General features: G+C 38.9%; 1 protein-coding gene across 8 annotated transcripts in view; it reads left to right on the top strand.

The window, feature by feature from the left end:
- ATOSA (atos homolog A) overlaps nucleotides 1–18,512 on the top strand; it is a 101,005-nt gene that overhangs the window by 14,695 nt on the left and 67,798 nt on the right. For 2 of the 8 annotated variants that reach the window (XM_074366153.1, XM_074366150.1), the window contains exons 1-2: nucleotides 9,964–10,185; nucleotides 11,564–11,679. In XM_074366153.1, coding sequence (XP_074222254.1) covers nucleotides 11,664–11,679 — 16 coding nt within the window. In that variant the 5' untranslated portion in view covers nucleotides 9,964–10,185; nucleotides 11,564–11,663. Of the gene's footprint in view, nucleotides 1–9,963; nucleotides 10,186–10,274; nucleotides 11,189–11,563; nucleotides 11,680–18,512 lie in introns of those variants that run through there. The other 6 variants (XM_010969495.3, XM_074366149.1, XM_074366152.1 and 3 more) reach the window with 4 other exon arrangements.

Genomic DNA, 18,512 nt, shown 5'->3' with positions numbered 1-18,512 from the left:
CTTAGGACGAGGAAAAATGTTCAGCCTTTTTACTTCAGGACACACTTTCATTTCTAGGTGGCACATTACCACTCTTGAAAATGCTGGCATATGAATGTCAACACTTTATTCTCTTCTGTTGATTTCTACAAGCCTCATCTTGTTACTATGCTTCTGGTTCTACTCAGGGGCCAGGTTCTAGTTAATAGTTTATAGTTTTGTTAACCCTGATTTCTGTTGTTTGCTTTGTTTTAAATATGGTAAATCTTAGAAAGCTCTGAACTAAACTTAATTCAGATATAAACGTAGGTACCCTTAGACTAAAGTATTAACACAAATATTATTGCTATATCCTTATCGTTGTAATGTAGTTGGAACCCCATAAATATTTTTTTAAAAAGAAAACATATATAGATGACAAACTTCTGAGACATTAAGTTCAGGTTTGTCCATATAGTACATATTAAGACCCAAGGACTCTAAGTATCCCAGGCTATACCATAGCACCACACAGCCAGGAGTCATGTCAATCTTGTTTACTACTAGATTCCTAATGCTAGTGCACGTCTGGCACATAGTAGGTAATCAGTACACATTGTTGATTGAATAATTGACGCACATAGGGACCCTCATTCAATAATGTATCCTAACATTTTCACTCATGATTGGAAAGCAATGTAAAATTGTGTTAGATGCTTTCAAGTTTCAAGCATCAGAGATCTTCAGATTGCCTTTGTTATAGGGGTTTATTGGAAAGATTCATGGAGTCATAAACAGAAGACCAAAAAAAAAAAAAAAAAAACCCAAAAAATCTCAATGGGTGTACAGCCCGTTGACAAGGATTCCCATCATTTGGAACTGGCAGCACCTCGAGCAGCCTAGTTGCAGCTCTTGGTTTAAGAGCACTTAATGCTTTTTCAGAATTGGGTGTCTATTGCTCCTTTGTCCAGTGCTCACCATTAGGGAGGCCTCTGTGTTTGCTCACTTGCTACCAACTCTGCATGTCTGAAGTGCATCACTGCCCTCCCACCACCACCATTATGATGAATACGATTAGCCAGTCACTAACCAGTATAGTGGTCCTCCTGCTGGGCTTCGTTCTCTAGCACTGAGCCACTTTGCAGGCACTTGCCAACCTGTATAGGGTTGCCTTCAGGTCAGGTGTTCAATCACCTGTGGCCAAGGGAGGATGGTCGCATGGCAAAAAGGGGACCACAAATGAGACATCTTGCATGGCCTAGTACTACCTCAATATTAAAAGCAATAACCAAGATCTGTCCCATATCAATATCTAATAATTGAAACAGCCATACTGGTTTTATTTTATATTTATGTTGCCATATCTTTGCTGTGTGGGTTTCATTGGGTAGACAAACCATCAATACCCAGTTATGTTTCCTAGAATCATCATAGTGTACCCTGATGAAGAGACAGAAATGAGTCATGATTTATTGAGAGAAAAATGTCATGTATATAGCACACTGAAGAGAAATTCAATATATGGGCACTTATGAATAAGAGCTGGGGAAGGGTTTTTTTTCTGATTTTTCATATGTGACATTCCTATAAATCAGAAAACACTTCTGAAGTACATTACTCTCAGCAAAACAATTTCTGTGAAACCTCTGTATGTTGGAGTTTGTTGGTACACATCATGAAATCATGGATGAGGGTCTGCCTGGGATATAGCACAAATGATGCTGAAGCCCCAAAATACGTGCTCGTAGTAAATCTATCAACTGTTCTCACAGTTATGCCACACTGACCTGGTGTGATGTAGTAATCTGATTCAAAACAGTGGCACTGTGAATTTCCCAATTGTGGGTTATTTTTCTGAATATACAGTGAGTTGAACTGAACCCAGGCTACTGCTGTCCATTTGTAAAAAGAGTTTCAAAATTGTTCCTTCTCTTAAGGATGACATGATTGCTAAATCAAAGGAATATTTCTCAGTCCTTACCTTATTTGACTTCTCCAGAACAGCCAACGTTTCTGAGCTCCTTTCCTTCTGTGTCCCATGATAGCTTCAGCTACTTCCATGGCGTAGCCACCATTTGTATGGTGACAGTTTCTAAGTGACATACATCAGGATGACACCTCATCCCCAAGCTTCAGAACAGAATTTTCCTCTGCCTCCATAATGTCTGTCTAGACGATTTCAGGTTTTTCAAACTTAATATATCTAAACTAAATATGTTAAACCCCTATTCCCCACCCCTACCCCAGCCCTCAGTGGCTAATCTGATATTTCCTTGTGTTTCCTATCTAAAAGTACATGGTGGTCCACCAGCTGTTCCAAGCCAGGGTAGGGTGGAGTGGTGGGTGGAGCAGGAATGCTGCTGCCCTCTCTCTGCCTACAACCAATCACCCAAATTCTATCAGTTCTATCACCCAAACCTCTCTCCAGTCTGTCTTCTCTACTCCCTTCCCTCTGCCATTGCCTTAGTTTGGACCTGCATTCTCTCAGGGTTGGACCACTGGAATAGCTTTTTTTGCCACTACCTCTTTCCATCTCCATCTTCCATTTTGTTGCTGAAGGCATCTTTCTGAAACAATCTAATTACCTATATATTAAAATCCTTTATAATTTTCTGTCATCCACAGGATAAAATCCAAGTTCATTACTATGGCTGCATTGGTTTGCTGATACCTCAATAATGCTGCATAATAAACCACTCCAACCCTAGTGGCATAAAACAACAGTTTATACACGTGGATATATGGGTTGGCTGTGGTGATTCTGCCAGTCAATGGTGGGATGATCTGTGGGTCAGGTGAGATGGATAAGGTCCGTCCCACTTGTCTCTCAACTCATCAAACCAGGGACCAGAAGGTTAGCCCTGGTATCTGTTTTCCATGGTAACGGCAGAGGCACAAGAGAGCAAACAACCAAGGCCTCTTAAGGTCTAGCTCAGATCTGTCACGTTAGCCTTACTCTGTTTGTCAAAGCAAGCCGTGTGGCTGAACCAGGAGCTGAGAAATAGATTCTGACTTATTGCTGAGACAGACTGCAAGTTACAAGGGAGAAGCAAGGATATGGAGAGGGATAAAGAACTGGGGTCAACGGCAAAAAATGGGAGGTCTGTCTAATATTGTACCTATTACTTGCATTTAACTTCCTTGAATCTGACCTTCTAAGATGACATCTTAAACAAAACATTTTCTATCATGCCTCAGTGATATGACGGAGTGACATGCCAGGAGCAACTCTCCCCATCTCCATTCCACCTCATTTTGCCCATCTGATGACGTCCCCTTCATTCTCCAAAACATAGCTACTATGTTCTTTTTTCTTCTTTAGCAACCCCTTCTCCGAGAGAGAAGCAACTTTCCTTCTTTGTGCATGATTTTTTTTTCTGTTATCAAATACACTGCAGTTATGTCTTTGCATGGCCACCTCCTTTTTACATTAATAAAGCTTTCTGAGGGTAAGTAATTGCTTTTCTGGCCTCTGTATCTCTAGGGCCCAGCAAAGTATTTGGCTTGCAAAGTTCAATGAATGCTGAGTTGAATTAGACTTATGTTAGACAAAAGTGACATTTTGGAAATCAAGACCAATTATATTGAGTTGCAAGTACAGAATTTTGCCTGTGTAATTTGGAATAAGAAGGCACCTAATGTTCTGTTCTCTCTGAAGCATGGCGGTATGAAATTATTGAGATATACACGGCAGACAAATAAAAGAATCATTTCTAGAATTCTTTTTATGCTGCATTGAGCTTTTGTGTTCTGATAGAAGCAGCAGGAATTTGATTTATTAAAAATATATTACAGATTGCTCTATCATGCTCTGTCTGGTACATGTGAAGAATTTAGTTTCAATTATGAGTTTTCCATTTGTGAAAAGGGTTGGGGATATTCTGCATTATTTTTTGCAGTCTGACATCCTTTTTTCTTTCTTAAAAACCTGATAGCATAATTGAACCTAAGAAAAGATTGTTTCATACAAACCTTCCTGAAGGATAAGATTCTGCTCAAAATTTTTTTCCTGAAATATCCAATCAAATAGTTTATCACATATATTTTGAAACAGAGATCACTGCTTTTGTTTGTATCTACATTCAAGTCAAATGGCATGGATTTTTTTTTCACCATGGAAAGGACTATGGTAGAATTCTCATTAGGATGCAGGGGAGTGATATATTCTGATGAAAAGATTTAAAGGATCAGTAACTTGATTTATAATAGACTTCATGTCTCTACCAGCTCATGGAAAGTTTAACTGTTTAGTGAAGTCCACCCAACGCTGCTTATGAAAATAGCTCAGACTGCCTGGGGTTAAGGTAGGTAGTTAGCTCTGTGTGTGATCCTTTAATAGGCATGAAGGGAAAAAATAATTTCTATGAAAACTCCACTGAATTTAACATTTGTGTTTGAAGGCTCATTCGTTGCTGTGCCTACTATATCTAAGGTGCTCTCCCCGTTTTGTGGTACATTCAAGTCTCATTAGGATGCGTAGAACTCTTGCTAGAATTAGGGCAAGCAAGAAGTTCCTTTAGTCCTAAATTTGAACTGCTAGAAGGCATCACTTTGTTGAGGAGCATAGCTGATTTTCAAATATCTTTTGTATTGTTGCTGCTAAGCCACTAAGTCCTAGAGCAGTGTTGTCTAATAGAAATATTATGTGAGCTACATATGCAACTTTATATTTTCCAGAAGCCACATTAAAAAATTTTAGAAAGTGGGGGGAGAGTACAGCTCAAGTGGTAGAGTGTGTGCCTAGCATGCACGAGGTCCTGGGTTCAACCCCCAGTATCTCCTCTAGAACTAAATAAACCTAATTACCTCTCCCCCACTGCCAAAAAACCCCTCATCTATCTAAAATACGATCATTTCAACCTGTAATCAACATTTTTAAAGTATTAATAAGACATTTTACATTTTTTTTGTAGTCTTTAAAACTGGTGTATATTTTACACTTACAGCACATTTCAATTTGGATGCTTAATTTTCATTAGAAATCCTTGACCTGTATTTACATTTTCTACAATTTACAGTTGGAAAAAGTGGATTCACATCCCCAAGTTGTCCTAAACATACTTAGTTTTTGAATAATGGAATCAAGAACCAGTCATTATACTTATATTTAAATTAATTAAAATGGAAAATTCAGTTTCTCAGTTTCACTAGTCACGTTACAAGTGCTCAATGGCCACGTGTGACCAGTGGCTCCCGTACTGGCCAGAGCAGTTGTAGAGAATAGTGACGGCCTCAGGTCTTCAATCATTGCTTGAGACTTTGTGCCCCGGCTGATGCCAGTCAAAACAGGAAATGAAAAGGAAACACAAAGGAAACTGAGGTCATGGTTCGTCTCTGCCCGTAAAAAGATAAGACAAATATGCGGTTTTAAGATCACAAATAAAACGTGAGTTCAGAGAGAAGACAGACAGGTGTGTGTGAGTGTGGGCTTTAGAAGTCATTGTGAGGTAAGACTTTGGGCCCTGAAAGTCCACAAGGTTTTAGGTTGGAATTAAGGAGGAACATTATGTGGGGGAAATGGCAAAAGCCCAATGACAGGAAGATGAGGGTTTGGGTGGAAAACCAGACTAAATGGGACCACTACCAGGTGGTGGTTCAGAACTGAAGCTCCACAGTCATGCTTCTTGGGTGTGAATCCTGACTCTGACACTTCCCAGTTGCTTGACCTTGGGCTTGTCTTTTAACTTCCCTTTTCCTGTTTATTTGGGTATGAAATAGGGATAATAATACTTCATGGGAATATTGTAAGGATTAAATGAACTAATACCTATAAAGCAGTCAGTATAGTGCTTACTGCTTAAGTGCTCAAGAAATGTTAGCTTCTGTTATTAAGTGTGACTATTTGCTTTTTGGAGTTTACATGCAGCAAACAAACCAGAGCCATTCCATTTAGAACTTATATCTTAAAGCATTGAGCCTAACTGAGTTTATATAAACCAGTTTACATTCCAAATGTGCAACCATTCTCAACATTTGTGAGTATTAGTTTCCCCAACTGAAAATTTTGGAATAATGTAACCTACTTTATAATGTTGTAATGGAAGTCAATTTCCTAACCTACAAGATAATATTACCCTCTTAGGGTCAAATGCATATTTAATACATGTGAGGTACTGAGCATAGTTACTGTCACCAAAATGAGCAATTACTTTTAATTTTTGAAGAGATCTTAAGTCTCGATGGCTCAGAGACCTCCAGCAGCTCAGCAAACCTTCAGATTAAAGGTTTCCATGGCTTGAAGTTTAGAGGCTTTTGTATTTCTAAGTACTACGGTCACTTCTGCAGGCAGGAACCAGAGAATCATTTTTCACTTCCTTATACCTGTGGTTAGAGAAGGTAGACAAACAGGAGTGTCAAAAAAGGACAAACCAGCCAGCCAATTTAGAAGAAGGTGGAGGGTTGTTTACATGAACCAATACCTTAGCAATGACTCCATGATCTTTTTCCCTTAAGAAAGAAATGAACTAATGAATTTGAGTGAACAATCAGAAACAAGTTTGATATGGAAAAGCGAGCTTCCCTTTAGGAATTACAAGTACACAGTTGGATGTTTTCTTTACTTACTGGAAAAGATCTATCCATACATTTTAATTAATTTTACTAGTCTTTATTTCCACAATACTTTAGGATAAAACACATCTACCAATCGGTACATTTTAAATTGTGTATTTTCTGCTGTACACCTGAAACTAACATTGTAAATCAACTACACTTCAATAAAATTAAAAAAAAATTAAAATAGCGTATTTTCATGAGATGATTCTTAACCACTTATTCATGATCATAAAGTTGTTCTTTTGTGATACTAGAGAGACTTTCTTCACATTTCCAACTGATTTACTGTAATTTTTACAGAATTAAAAAGCTTCCTGCTTTGGTGACCATTCAGAACCTGGAAGTTTTAGAAAACTTGCAGTATCAGCAATGCAGCTTACCAGCTAAGGAAAAAAAAATATGGCAGTATTCTTTACTAGAGTTCTATATTAGTTTCCTAGGGCTATAGTGACAAAATAAACAAGCCTGAGTTGCTTAAAACAACAGAAATTTATTCTCTCAGAGTTCTGAAGGCAAAAAGGATGAACTCAAGGTATTGGCAGGGCCGGGCTCCCTCTGAAGTCTCTGGAGAAGAATACTTTCTTGCCTTTCACTAGATTCTGGTGGCTCGCGGTAATCTTCTATATTCTTTGATTCGCAGCTGCATCATTTCAATCTCTGTTGCCTGGTCACATGGCCATCTTCCCTGAGTCTCCTCTGTCTTCAAATCTCTCTCACTTTATAAGGACACTTGTAATTGGATTTTGGGTCCACTCCAATCCAGCATGATTCCATCTTAACTTGATTACATCTGCAAAGACCCTAATTCCAAATAAGGTCCCATTCACAGGCATAGGAGCTAAGACATCAACGTAGCATTCTGGAAGTCACAAGTTCCTACTATTATAAAACACTGAAAGTATAATGAAAATGTACCATTGATGTATGAAGTTTGTACCACATACTGATTTCCCAACTCTCTAGCTTTATCCCACTGGAGAGAAAATGCCAACTGGTATTAGGGGTACAGTTTGTGGGCATGTATAAGAAAATTTTATAGCTGAATACAAAGGTTGACATGTATTAAGCTCCTACTCTTCGCCAGCTCCTATGCTTGTTGTTAGAGATACAAGAAGAAAAAGGCACCAGTCCCTGCTTTGGCAGAGATCATTCTGGTAGCCTAGACTGGTTCCATGACCTTGGTAACAGTAACGGCCTGTACTAACAAAGTGAGCAAACCAGTTATCCTCATCACCTTAGTCAGTAAAAGACCATATAGAGACCTCCATTAAACACATGGTTTTCTTATACACTGCCCATTTCAACAAAACCTATCAAAGTTGAGGGGATTGCCTCCTTGCTAAAGTGAACTAACTTTTTTAAAGTTAATTACTTATAAGTCTTTGGAACACCAGGGAAAGCAAATTAGAGAGCAAATCAGATGGAAAAGGGGTAAGGTTCCTGCCAGGTGTTTTGACTTGCTTGCTTCACCCACCTTCACTCCTCACCAAGCAGGAACCAGAGATGTTTGTTTTGCTTGGGTGCTCCAAGGTGCAAACACACTTATCACCAACACTTAAGAGTTGTCATGGTAGGTAGGTCCTTATTTCTAACCACTCTGGAAATGTTCTATACAATTATAGGACTGTTTTGCAATTAGAAAGGAAAGAGATTATTTACTGTCTGAGTCCAAACAACTCATTTTTACAGGTTAAAGAAGGCTGTAGAATGTGATTTGATCTGTGCCATGCAACTGGTAGTCAATACTATCAGCTTCATGAAAGTAATGACCCTATTTTTGGTGACCTTTGTATTCTCAGAGACTAACATATGCCTAGCAGATAGTGAGTACTCAGTAAATGTGTGCTGAGTGAGAAACAATACTTTGAAAAATGAATGGATGAGTCAAAAATACCTCTTTTAAAATTCTTTTTCCACTACCATAATGATCTCCAATTTTTAAACAGATTTAAGATTCTCAACAAAAAGCTACAAGGAAGTCTAACAAATGTTCAGACATCATTTATCCATGCACAATTAAAACTTAATTGTTTAAAAGAGAACTCTTTAGTTTGTGTTCCAGATTATCCAATATTCTCAGTTTCTACTGTCAACATTTTTCAAGTCTTTATACCTCTTCCAAATTTGGCAGAAGAGGAACTAAATCACAGATCTTGCTGCCTATTCACCCAGCAAGCCTTTTACAATAGCTGTTATCTAGTCTCAGCTGCTGTGCTAAATTTAGGATTTTGGATTATCTGTAACTCTTTTGTCTCCCATTACCAAGGTTAACTGAGAAATGATTGTAGAACAAGTAAAACTTCAGTCCATAAAAGAAACTACATAATACAGTATTCAATAATATCGAAGTCAAATCCCCTGGGAGTTAACATTTGTAGCCATTTCATAGATTAAGGAACTATCATCCTTTGTCAGAAGTGTCACCTTCATGATGCCATAACATTTCCCGTGAAAATGAAATGTTAACCCTCCTGAATGTTCTGTCCTGTTTTGATTAGTCACAATCATAGTTAAGGTTTTTAATTGCAGTGGCACATGTAATTTTATGGTACATATGAAAACATCCAGAAAATATTTTTTTTCATAATAGAAACTTCATGTATTTGATAGATTTGAGGCAAAAACCAAACAAACAAAAAAACAAAACCCTGCCACCCCAATCTTGTAATCTATGAAAACTTTTGTGATGTAGAAGTAAACATACTCACTGTAAAATGCTGGAAACCTCACAAGAGTACAGAGACCAAAATAAATCACTTTTAGACCCATCTAGTACTTTCCTGTTGTGATTCTTGTATGCAAAGTTATTTCTGGGAAAAAAAAAAGTTTTTCTAATGAAACCAAAGAAGACTACAAATTTTGTATTTCTCCTTGTCTCTGCTTTGAGCTCACAACTCCATATGGACTTTGTCTATAAATGAGTAGCTAATAGCTCAGACCTTGTTAGGACTGCTTTTTTAAATTACAGCAGATCCTTGTCATCTGTTTGTGCTGAAGTGATGCCACAACATCGCAACATGAAATGTCATCATGTCACATTGTTATAGCACAACAACAAAATTACAGTTCCCGAACAATAACACGGTGTCAAAAGTGTGTTCCTGCCATGAGTCAGTGTTTTAGAGGTTATAAAAGTTATTTTTAGCACAGCGAGGGCCTCGGGAGCTTGAGTTCCGAATCCTACTAAAATCCTTAGTGATTTGAAAAAATCTAGGGTGAAGGGTTGCTTTTTATTCTTAAACTTCCCAATCCCTGAAGCCTGTGGCTGCCCATTCTCCAGTCTCGGCCACATTAGACTCAGCTTCCACCGTGAGCAGTAAACCACTCCGGGCTGGGTCACAACTCTGCGCCAGCATACAATGTGGAGGAGGAGGAGACTATAATTATCCTCCACGTCTGGGGCAGGCCCTCGGATGACATCTCCCCAGTTACCCGTGCTCTAATAGCGCAGCTCGGATTCCTGGTCCCAGACGCGCCGCAGCCGGCTCGGAACGCAGGCAGGAAGCGAGCGCGGCCGCAGCGCCCGGGCCTCCCGGGCCGGGTCGGCCCTCGCAGCCCGCCGCACCTGCTCGGAAACCCAGGCCCCAAGGCTAGCGCCCGGGGACTGCGCGAGGCGTTGCCGTAACAACCGCGCGCCCGCCTTCGAGGCCGCCGGGGAGGAAGTGACGAGCGGTGGGTTGGCTGTTGTTGGGACACGTGACCCGGGCAGTGTTTTGACAGGGCAAACAGCAGAGAAAGAACTGGGCGAGCGAGGGGGACCGGGAGCTGGGGCGCCAGAGCTAGACAGCGGGTGGGCGAGGAGCTGGCAGAGGCGCGGGGCAAGCGGGCCGGCCGGGGCGACGGGCAGGCGAAGCCCGGGGGCCGCGGGGCTCGAGTGCGAGTCGGGCAGGGCGAGGGGCTGAGCGCCGGGAGCAGAGCGAGGCGGCGGCTGAGGCGGGGGTGGATGGCCACAGGGGCGCCGGGGAGCCGCGTCGGGCTTGTAGAGTCGGGTCCCCATGGTCCCCTAACGCAGCCCCGGGGGCCGCTGCGCGCCACACTCCGCTCTCGCCGGCCCTGCGCCTCTCAGAGCCTCGCGTCTGAGGTGGGAGTGTGATGTGAGCCGCTGGGCGAGCGGCGGAGAGAAGTGCCAAGAGGAGGAGGGATTGGGACGGGAGAGGAGAGCGAGTTAGTCAGCAGAGGTCGGCCGAGGGAGCCATGAAAACAACTCTCCGGCGGGGAGAGGGGCTAGCGCGGCGCTCCGGGCGGCGAGGCTGAAGGAAATCCGGGGCCGCGGCGGGACGGAAGGGGCCCGCACGGGCAGGCTGCGCCGAGCAGGGGCGAGCGCCCGGCTGTGAACACCTTCCCGGGACGACCTCAGGCCCGGCCACGCAGGGCTGGGGGGTGGCAGAGGCGACCCGGGACAGCCCAGTAGAGTTCGTTTGGGGCAGGAGGCTGGGCGCGAGGAGATGACTCGCGTTTCTTCCTGACCCTCTCATTGTGTAAACTTGGCCGCGGTTGCGGCAGGAAGACTAGCCAGAGGGTAATTACACAGGTGAGGCCGGGCAGGGCGGGCGGAGCTCTCGGCGAGGCGCTAGGGGTCTTGAAGAGTTTCCTGCGCCCAGTCGGCAGGTCGGAGCATTTCTATACCAGTCACTGCGGAGGTGCCCCTGTTCCCAGCGGCGTGTTTTACAAAGGGGTTAGTTAGCTTGTGTTGCTTGACTCCTCTTTCTTTCCTTTCCTTTCCTTTCTTTCTTTCTTTCCTTTCTTTCTTTTCTTTCTTTTCTTTCTTTCCCCTTGCCTGTACCTCCAGGTTATAAATAGATCTTCCTTTTGGTTCAGAGACGCTGTGTCAAAGAAGGACACTTTGGCCTAGAGAGCACAGGGGCGGGGAAGAGGGGTGCTCAGTTGGGAGGAGATGGGGGAGGCGGTGCAGAGAGTTTTGCTTTTTTTCAGACCTGCGGATGGTGCTGTCACCGCAGTTAGTGCCAGGAAGAGGCCTGTTAGCAGTAGTTTTCTTACAAGATCGGGTGTTAGAGCAGGACCAGATTAATTTTATTTTGATTTCTTTTAGCATTTTGAAAAAGGAGCAGTAGCTACAAAATCAGCGGCGAGCCTGTTGAGAGAACCCACACGTGTATTTCACAGCACCTTGGGTGGAAATTGGTGTGAAAATGAAGCCGGACCGAGGTAAATAATTTATATAAGTAGGTTTTCTTTTTAATGTGCCCCATTTTAGAGGCGTTAACCTAATTCTGCAGTAGAATCAACTCTTTGTGAATTACGTATGATTACTTGTTTCTGTTACAGATTCCAGCTGGTAAGGTAGAGAAGAGCACATGGAAGAGGGAGTTAGGAACTAAATGGGAGAGTACGTTCTTCAGAAGTGTTTGCAAAGCATTAGTTTCAAGAGAGACTCTAGTGTAACTCAGTGAAATCGTCAAGAACAGCATTTATATCTGTTGCCACAATACTGGGTATTATTTTAGAGTTACATTACTCATATTTTTAGGTAAAGTCAGTCTGACTTCAATTTTAAAGACGTTTACAAGCTTTTTCAACTTGAGAATTTGAGCTTGATAAATTGAGAAAATTTAGGATTGTTTGAGTTGACAGCTATTATTTGTCATTGCTGATTTTTTGTGCTTTAGGCAGACTCTGAAAGCTTCCAGAGTATTCTAGGGTTTTATTAAGTATATCAGTATATGGACAGGGCTCCTGAAATCCCTATAATAGGTACTGTGAATTTGTTATTTCCTTTCTAAACCTATATTTTAAGGACTTATGAGAATAGTGTATACACTGTATTTTTCAAGGATTTCAAAGGAATTGAAAACTAATTTATCAATCTACTTTTGATTAATGGCAAAGGCCAACTTTAGAAGGAGTGAAGGCTTCTCAGTCATAAGGGAATATGATTCCAAGGAACACTGTAGGAAGAGGATTAGTGTATTTGGTAGGGAGTTGGACTAGAAGACAGATTTTCTTCCAAATCTGAGACATTTGGATTGGAAATGTTAATTTATCCTCATGAATCAGATGCTGATTTTAAAAAAGATATGTATTAAACTGGTTATTTTTTTCCATATATTTTTTTCAAAGTGAATGAGAAGGACAAATATTCTTTTCTAGTTGAATATGCCTTTGGTAATATTGGCTTAAAATGCCCTAGAAAGAAGTGGAGAAAAACATACTTAATTTAATAGTTTAAATTATTTTTAAGTGTTTGGTTGTCTCTTAAAATCAGCTTTGTATGCATTAAGTATTAGCAAATAGATTGTGTAGAATGCCAAGTTTAGACTTTTAGATTACATCAGTGACTTTGGAAAGATGGCACCAAGGTCTGTAATTGCATCTCAGAATAAACAAGCAAATAAAATCAAAGTCGCTATTTATTTTGGATTTTTGTTGTTGTTAAAAATTGCTTTCAGTTCCCAAGTAGTTTAAAAACTAGTGTTTACACACAATCTCTATTTTAGCCAAAACTAGTACTAAACATGATAAAATGTTATATATTGATACAGATTACTAGGAGAAATAAATAAATTTATGCATCAAGACTCCTAAAGAAGTGACTTTTTTCTTGTTGAAATTGTGGCTTTCTTTAGCATTATAATGTAAAAATGAGGGCATTGCAAGTTTGGTATTATGACTGTATTTCATAATATTATATAAATCTTCAGGCCCATGGCTTTCTTTTGGCCAGAACCTAGAATAAGTAATATGTTTTACTTTGCAAAGTCGTATAGAAATACTGAAATAAACTTTTCACGAAACATACTTACCCTTATCATGTGCAACGTGATCTTGTATTTTCTATTTCTACTTTTAAAAATTGCTGGCATAACCTGTTGAACTGATTCCTTGACCTGTGGTTGGAAAGGCACAATTACGGGCAACACTTAGCTAGACAATACTAATACTTCATTTTTTCTACATTGATGTCTAAGAAACTATTCTGTATAAGTTAATTTTCTGGATAACTGAAACTTTACTCTTTAAATGCCCAAAATATTTTAAGTTGTAATCATAATATGTGGATAGACCTCTAAAACAGTAATGCTGCCTTGCCTTTGAAAAAAAAAAAAAACAATATGCAGAGTCAATGTAGTCTGACCTTTACTTGAAGATAAAGGGCATTGTTAGGAATTTCAATATTGTAGTCTGTCATAATGTAGAAATGCCCTAAAAGAGATACTTCAACTTATGAGGTTTTTGTTTTTTCCTTTAGCTTAAACCACTTCAGCTTTTTTTTTTTATTTGATTTTGAATTTGCTGTTAACAGTCTTTGTTATCAATATGCTTATTCTTGCCTCCTTTTAATTTTAATGCTTTTGGTCTCTGGGCGAAAGAACTAGATAACCTTATTTAACGGTGGTTTCTCCATAAAATGAAAGTGAATAGAAAAACCTTCAGATACTCATTTAGAATCTGAGTAGAATATAAGTTCTAGTGTAGAAACACTGAGATATTTGCTTAGTGGGATGTAGCTGTGCTTCAGAGAGTTTCTAAATAAGTACAGTAAGAGCCTCTTATCCTACATGGTTGCGTCTGGTAGTTGGTTGGTTACTTGAAGTGAGGAATCAGAAAAAATAACAGCCTTAATTATTTCACCTGTCCTTTGATCTAGGCTCAAGGCCCTTTTTTTTTTTTTTTTTAACATTTTTTATTGATTTATAATCATTTTACAATGTGTCAAATTCCAGTGTTCAGCACAATTTTTCAGTTATTCATGGACATATACACACTCATTGTCACATTTTTTTCTCTGTGAGTTATCATAACGTTTTGTGTATATTTCCCTGTGCTATACAGTGTAGTCTGTTCTACAATTTTGAAATCCCAGTCTATCCCTTCCCACCCTCCACCCCCCTGGTAACCACAAGTCTGTATTCTCTGTCTGTGAGTCTATTTCTGTCCTTTATTTATGCTTTGTTTTTGTTTGTTTGTTTGTTTGTTTTTGTTTTTTAGATTCCACATATGAGCGATCTCATATGGTATTTTTCTTTCTCTTTCTGGCTTACTTCACTTAGAATGACATTCTCCAGGAGCATCCATGTTGCTGCAAATGGCATTATGTTGTCGGTTTTTATGGCTGAGTAGTATTCCATTGTATAAATATACCACATCTTCTTTATCCAGTCACCTGTTGATGGACATTTAGGCTGTTTCCATGTTTTGGCTATTGTAAATAGTGCTGCTATGAACATTGGGGTGCAGGTGTCATCCTGAAGTAGATTTCCTTCTGGATACAAGCCCAGGAGTGGGATTCCAGGGTCATATGGTAAGTCTATTCCTAGTCTTTGGAGGAATCTCCACACTGTTTTCCATAGTGGCTGCACCAAACTGCATTCCCACCAGCAGTGTAGGAGGGTTCCCCTTTCTCCACAGCCTCTCCAGCATTTGTCATTTGTGGATTTTTGAATGACGGTCAAGGCCCTTTTTGAGGGTGAAATAGGGTCTGTTTTTCAGAGTTAGATATGTTCTTTCTTGTGTAAACCACACCAATAATGTCCACCTTAAATTTCTAGTTTTGATTTCTTTAAAGTGGAATAAGACTGTAGAAAAATCTGAGGGTGGAAATATTTTACATATAAACAATGTTAAATTCTTTTGTAATGTTTCACACAGTTTTATAGGTATCTGTACACCAGAATTATAAGAATACTTGCATAGTCAACAGGAATTTGTTTTAGGGGGAGAGAGAATATGTGTTCATCAAAATATGCTCTTTCCAAAGCATTCAACATACTTTTCACAGAAATAACCTTTTTGCATTCATTTCACTGGTTTATATAGTATTTAAATAAGTTATTTATTATAGAGGGTCATAAGCAGGTTTGGGAACAAACGCCAGATACTAGTTAAGCATACAGCTCAACTAGTAGGGGCAGAAGTATGCAAGCAACTAGAAAGTAACATTAGCTGCTAGTGTCTGTCACTTTGCTTTTATGGAAGATATGGAAAACACTGGACAGTCTTGCTAGTTGGTTAAGTGAAAGTCAGGTAGGAGAGCTTTTACTGTACTTTAAGATAATTAAGATATTACTGGATAGCACAGTGGCTACATTTCCCAAGTTAATAGAATTTTGTCATAGTCTGAGGTAAATCTTTTCTTCTTTTTTTGTTTTAAAAAAATGTTTAACCAGTTATTTAACATTACTTGGGCAATGCTGCCAAAGATGAGTCTTTAATCATTAGCACAGGTTTTGGAATCAGACCTGTATTTGTATCTTTGTTCCATTACTTGCTGGCTATGTTATCTTCATTAAATTATTTAGTCCCTGGGAGTCTCAGGTTCTTTGTAAAATGGGGATAATTCCAACTTCTCATACTTGTTAGAATGACACTGGCTAGCACTTAATAGGCTTTAAATAAATGATTATCATGTTAAACAAGACATTACAGGTGCTTATAAGTTGGTCAGTTATAAAATATGTTCATATAGATAAGGAAATAATCAAATGTGCAATAACCTAATAGTATCTTGTTTTGTTTTGTATTCATAGTGTTCAACCTGCTAAGGCTCAAGCATATTTAACAGGCTTTTAATATATAGTTATCTGAGAAAATATAAAAGCTACAAAAGGATACTTGACATATCTGTGATTTATTTCTCTGTCTTTTTTTTGAACTTTTTTTACTGAGTTATAATCATTTTACAATGTTGTGCCAACTGTCATTTGTTATTACAATTGTATCTCAATTGCTATATGTAGGAGTGGCATGGGTAGACTAAGATTCCTGGGAATATATTTTTAAATGGTGTTAAATGCTGACTAGAGCTGGGCAGCAAGGGAGGTTAAATAATGGTTACTCCATCTTATACTCAAGTATGTAAAGTTTGGATCTGATCCTATTTATTAAATGCCCAGTGTTTAAAGAGAGGTCTAAAGTAAGGTCTTTGCATAGAAGCAATTGAAACATTTTATGTTTTTAACAGTTAATATTTATTTGTGTTATAAATGTGTTTCTAATTTTGCATATTTTTGAATGCATGATGTTTTTCTCCTATAAAAATATTTTTCAGAATAATAGAATATAAGCTTATGTTTTGATTTCAAAAGTCCCAGAGGTTTCAGAAGTCCTAAGTTCATGGTATTGTACAACAATTTAAGTAGAATCAAAATCTTTTTAATTTAAAAGATAAATGTCAATTTGCTATGCTTTGTGGTTTGGTTAGAAACAGTTTCTTCATCAGACATTTCTAAGAATGTTATCTGAGCTTATCAACTGTTATGAAAGATTAAGGCCTATAACATCTAGTAAATCAATACATTAATAATTTAAACTACAGTATTTCAATTCATATTTGAACACATATTGTAGGTCATTTATGATTCTTAAGTAAAAACTGTTAGTGTAAAACCTGTTCCACAAATAAAATACCAAACAATTTGATTTTTTTGAGGCTAAAACTGAGAGGAATACTGTCTTAGTTTTTTCCTGCTGTGGATTGAATATTTTTGTGTCCCCCAAATCCAGATGTTGAAATCCTAAGCCCCAAGCTGATGGTAGCAGGAGGTGGAGCTTTTGATAGGTGACTAGGTCATAAGGGTAAAGACTTCGTGGCTGGCAGCAGTGCCTTTATGAAAGAGACCCAAGAAAGCTCCCTCACCTTTTCCACCATCTGAGGTTATAATGAAAGGACAGCTGTCTAATGAGGAAGCTGGTCCTCACCAGACACCCATATCTGCTAGTGCCTTGGTCTTGGACTTTCCAGTCTCCATACCTGTGAGTAATAAATTTCTGTTGTTTATAAGCCATTTAGTTTATGGTATTTTGTTATAGCAGACTGAATGGACTAAGGCACTCCCCGTTTTTATTATATTACAAATTTAGGCTTTAGCCTTAGTATTGCAGTGGCTTATGAACTTTCCAAGAATGTAATGCAAACCATTTTAACCACAAACAATTTTTTTATTCCTGGGCAACTGAAATATGAGGAAAGAAGTAGTAAGGACTAGAGAAAAATAGCAAAGGAGTTAGTTAGATGCATTGCTTACTTGCTAAGAATAGTTCACTGTTAGCCAGTGTAAATCAAACAGTAGAAATGACAGATGTTGGAGGAAAAGAAATGTTGACTTGATTAAATAGAGCAACCTTTTGCTAAATTCCCCAGGTGGAGGTGGTGATGGTACTATTACTAATAACAACTAACTCTTCTACATACTATGTGCCAGGCATTGTTCCAAGAAGTTTATACATATAAATCATGTAATCCTTACAGTTGTTCAAGGAATTAGATGCTACTGTCATCCCCATTTTATAGATAAATGAAACTGAGTCACAGAAAGAAGTTTGGTAACTTACCCAAGGTTACACAGCTAATAAGAGGGCTAGCCCAGATAAACAATAAATTTATACTGTATAGCACAGGGATCTATATTCAATATCTTGTAGTAACTTATGGTGAAAGAGAGTATGAAAAATGAATGTATGTATGTTCTTGTATGACTGAAGCACTGTGCTGTACACCAGAAACTGACACTACATCGTAAACTGACTATGCCTCAATAAAAATATATTTTTAAAAAAGGGGGCTCGCCCAGACTTGAAGTAAATAAGCTTGAATACATGCTCTCAACCCTCTGACTGGTAGGAGTAAGTTATATTAAAATATTATAAGATTTTGGGACCCAATTGGTTTAAAAATAAGCTTAAGGAACCTGACAAACAGATTTGCTAAGTATTGTGATCTTGGAAAAGTATTTATCTTCTTTGTGCCTTACCTTTTTAAAGTTTACAGTGGGGAAAGCAATAGTACCTTGCCTTAGAGTTATTCTGAGGATTAAATAAGTTAGTGTATGTAATATGTTTAGAACTATGGCTGGCACATAGTAAACATTCAGATGTGAACTGCTCTTGTTACTGTTGGATATATTCTAATTAAGAAGTCAATCATTCTGGGAAAGTGGGGAGGACAGAAGAAAGGGTCTAATTCAGCTATACATGTTTGGTATAGTCACTGTGATCTCAAGTCAGAAAATGACTGCTGTTGGCCTTTCATCCATTTACATTGA

This window comes from Camelus bactrianus, chromosome 6 (genome assembly GCF_048773025.1).
Source record: "Camelus bactrianus isolate YW-2024 breed Bactrian camel chromosome 6, ASM4877302v1, whole genome shotgun sequence".
NCBI classification, from domain to species: Eukaryota; Metazoa; Chordata; class Mammalia; order Artiodactyla; family Camelidae; genus Camelus; species Camelus bactrianus.
Note: the sequence above shows the minus strand (reverse complement) of the source record. Positions and strands in the feature narration are given on the sequence as shown.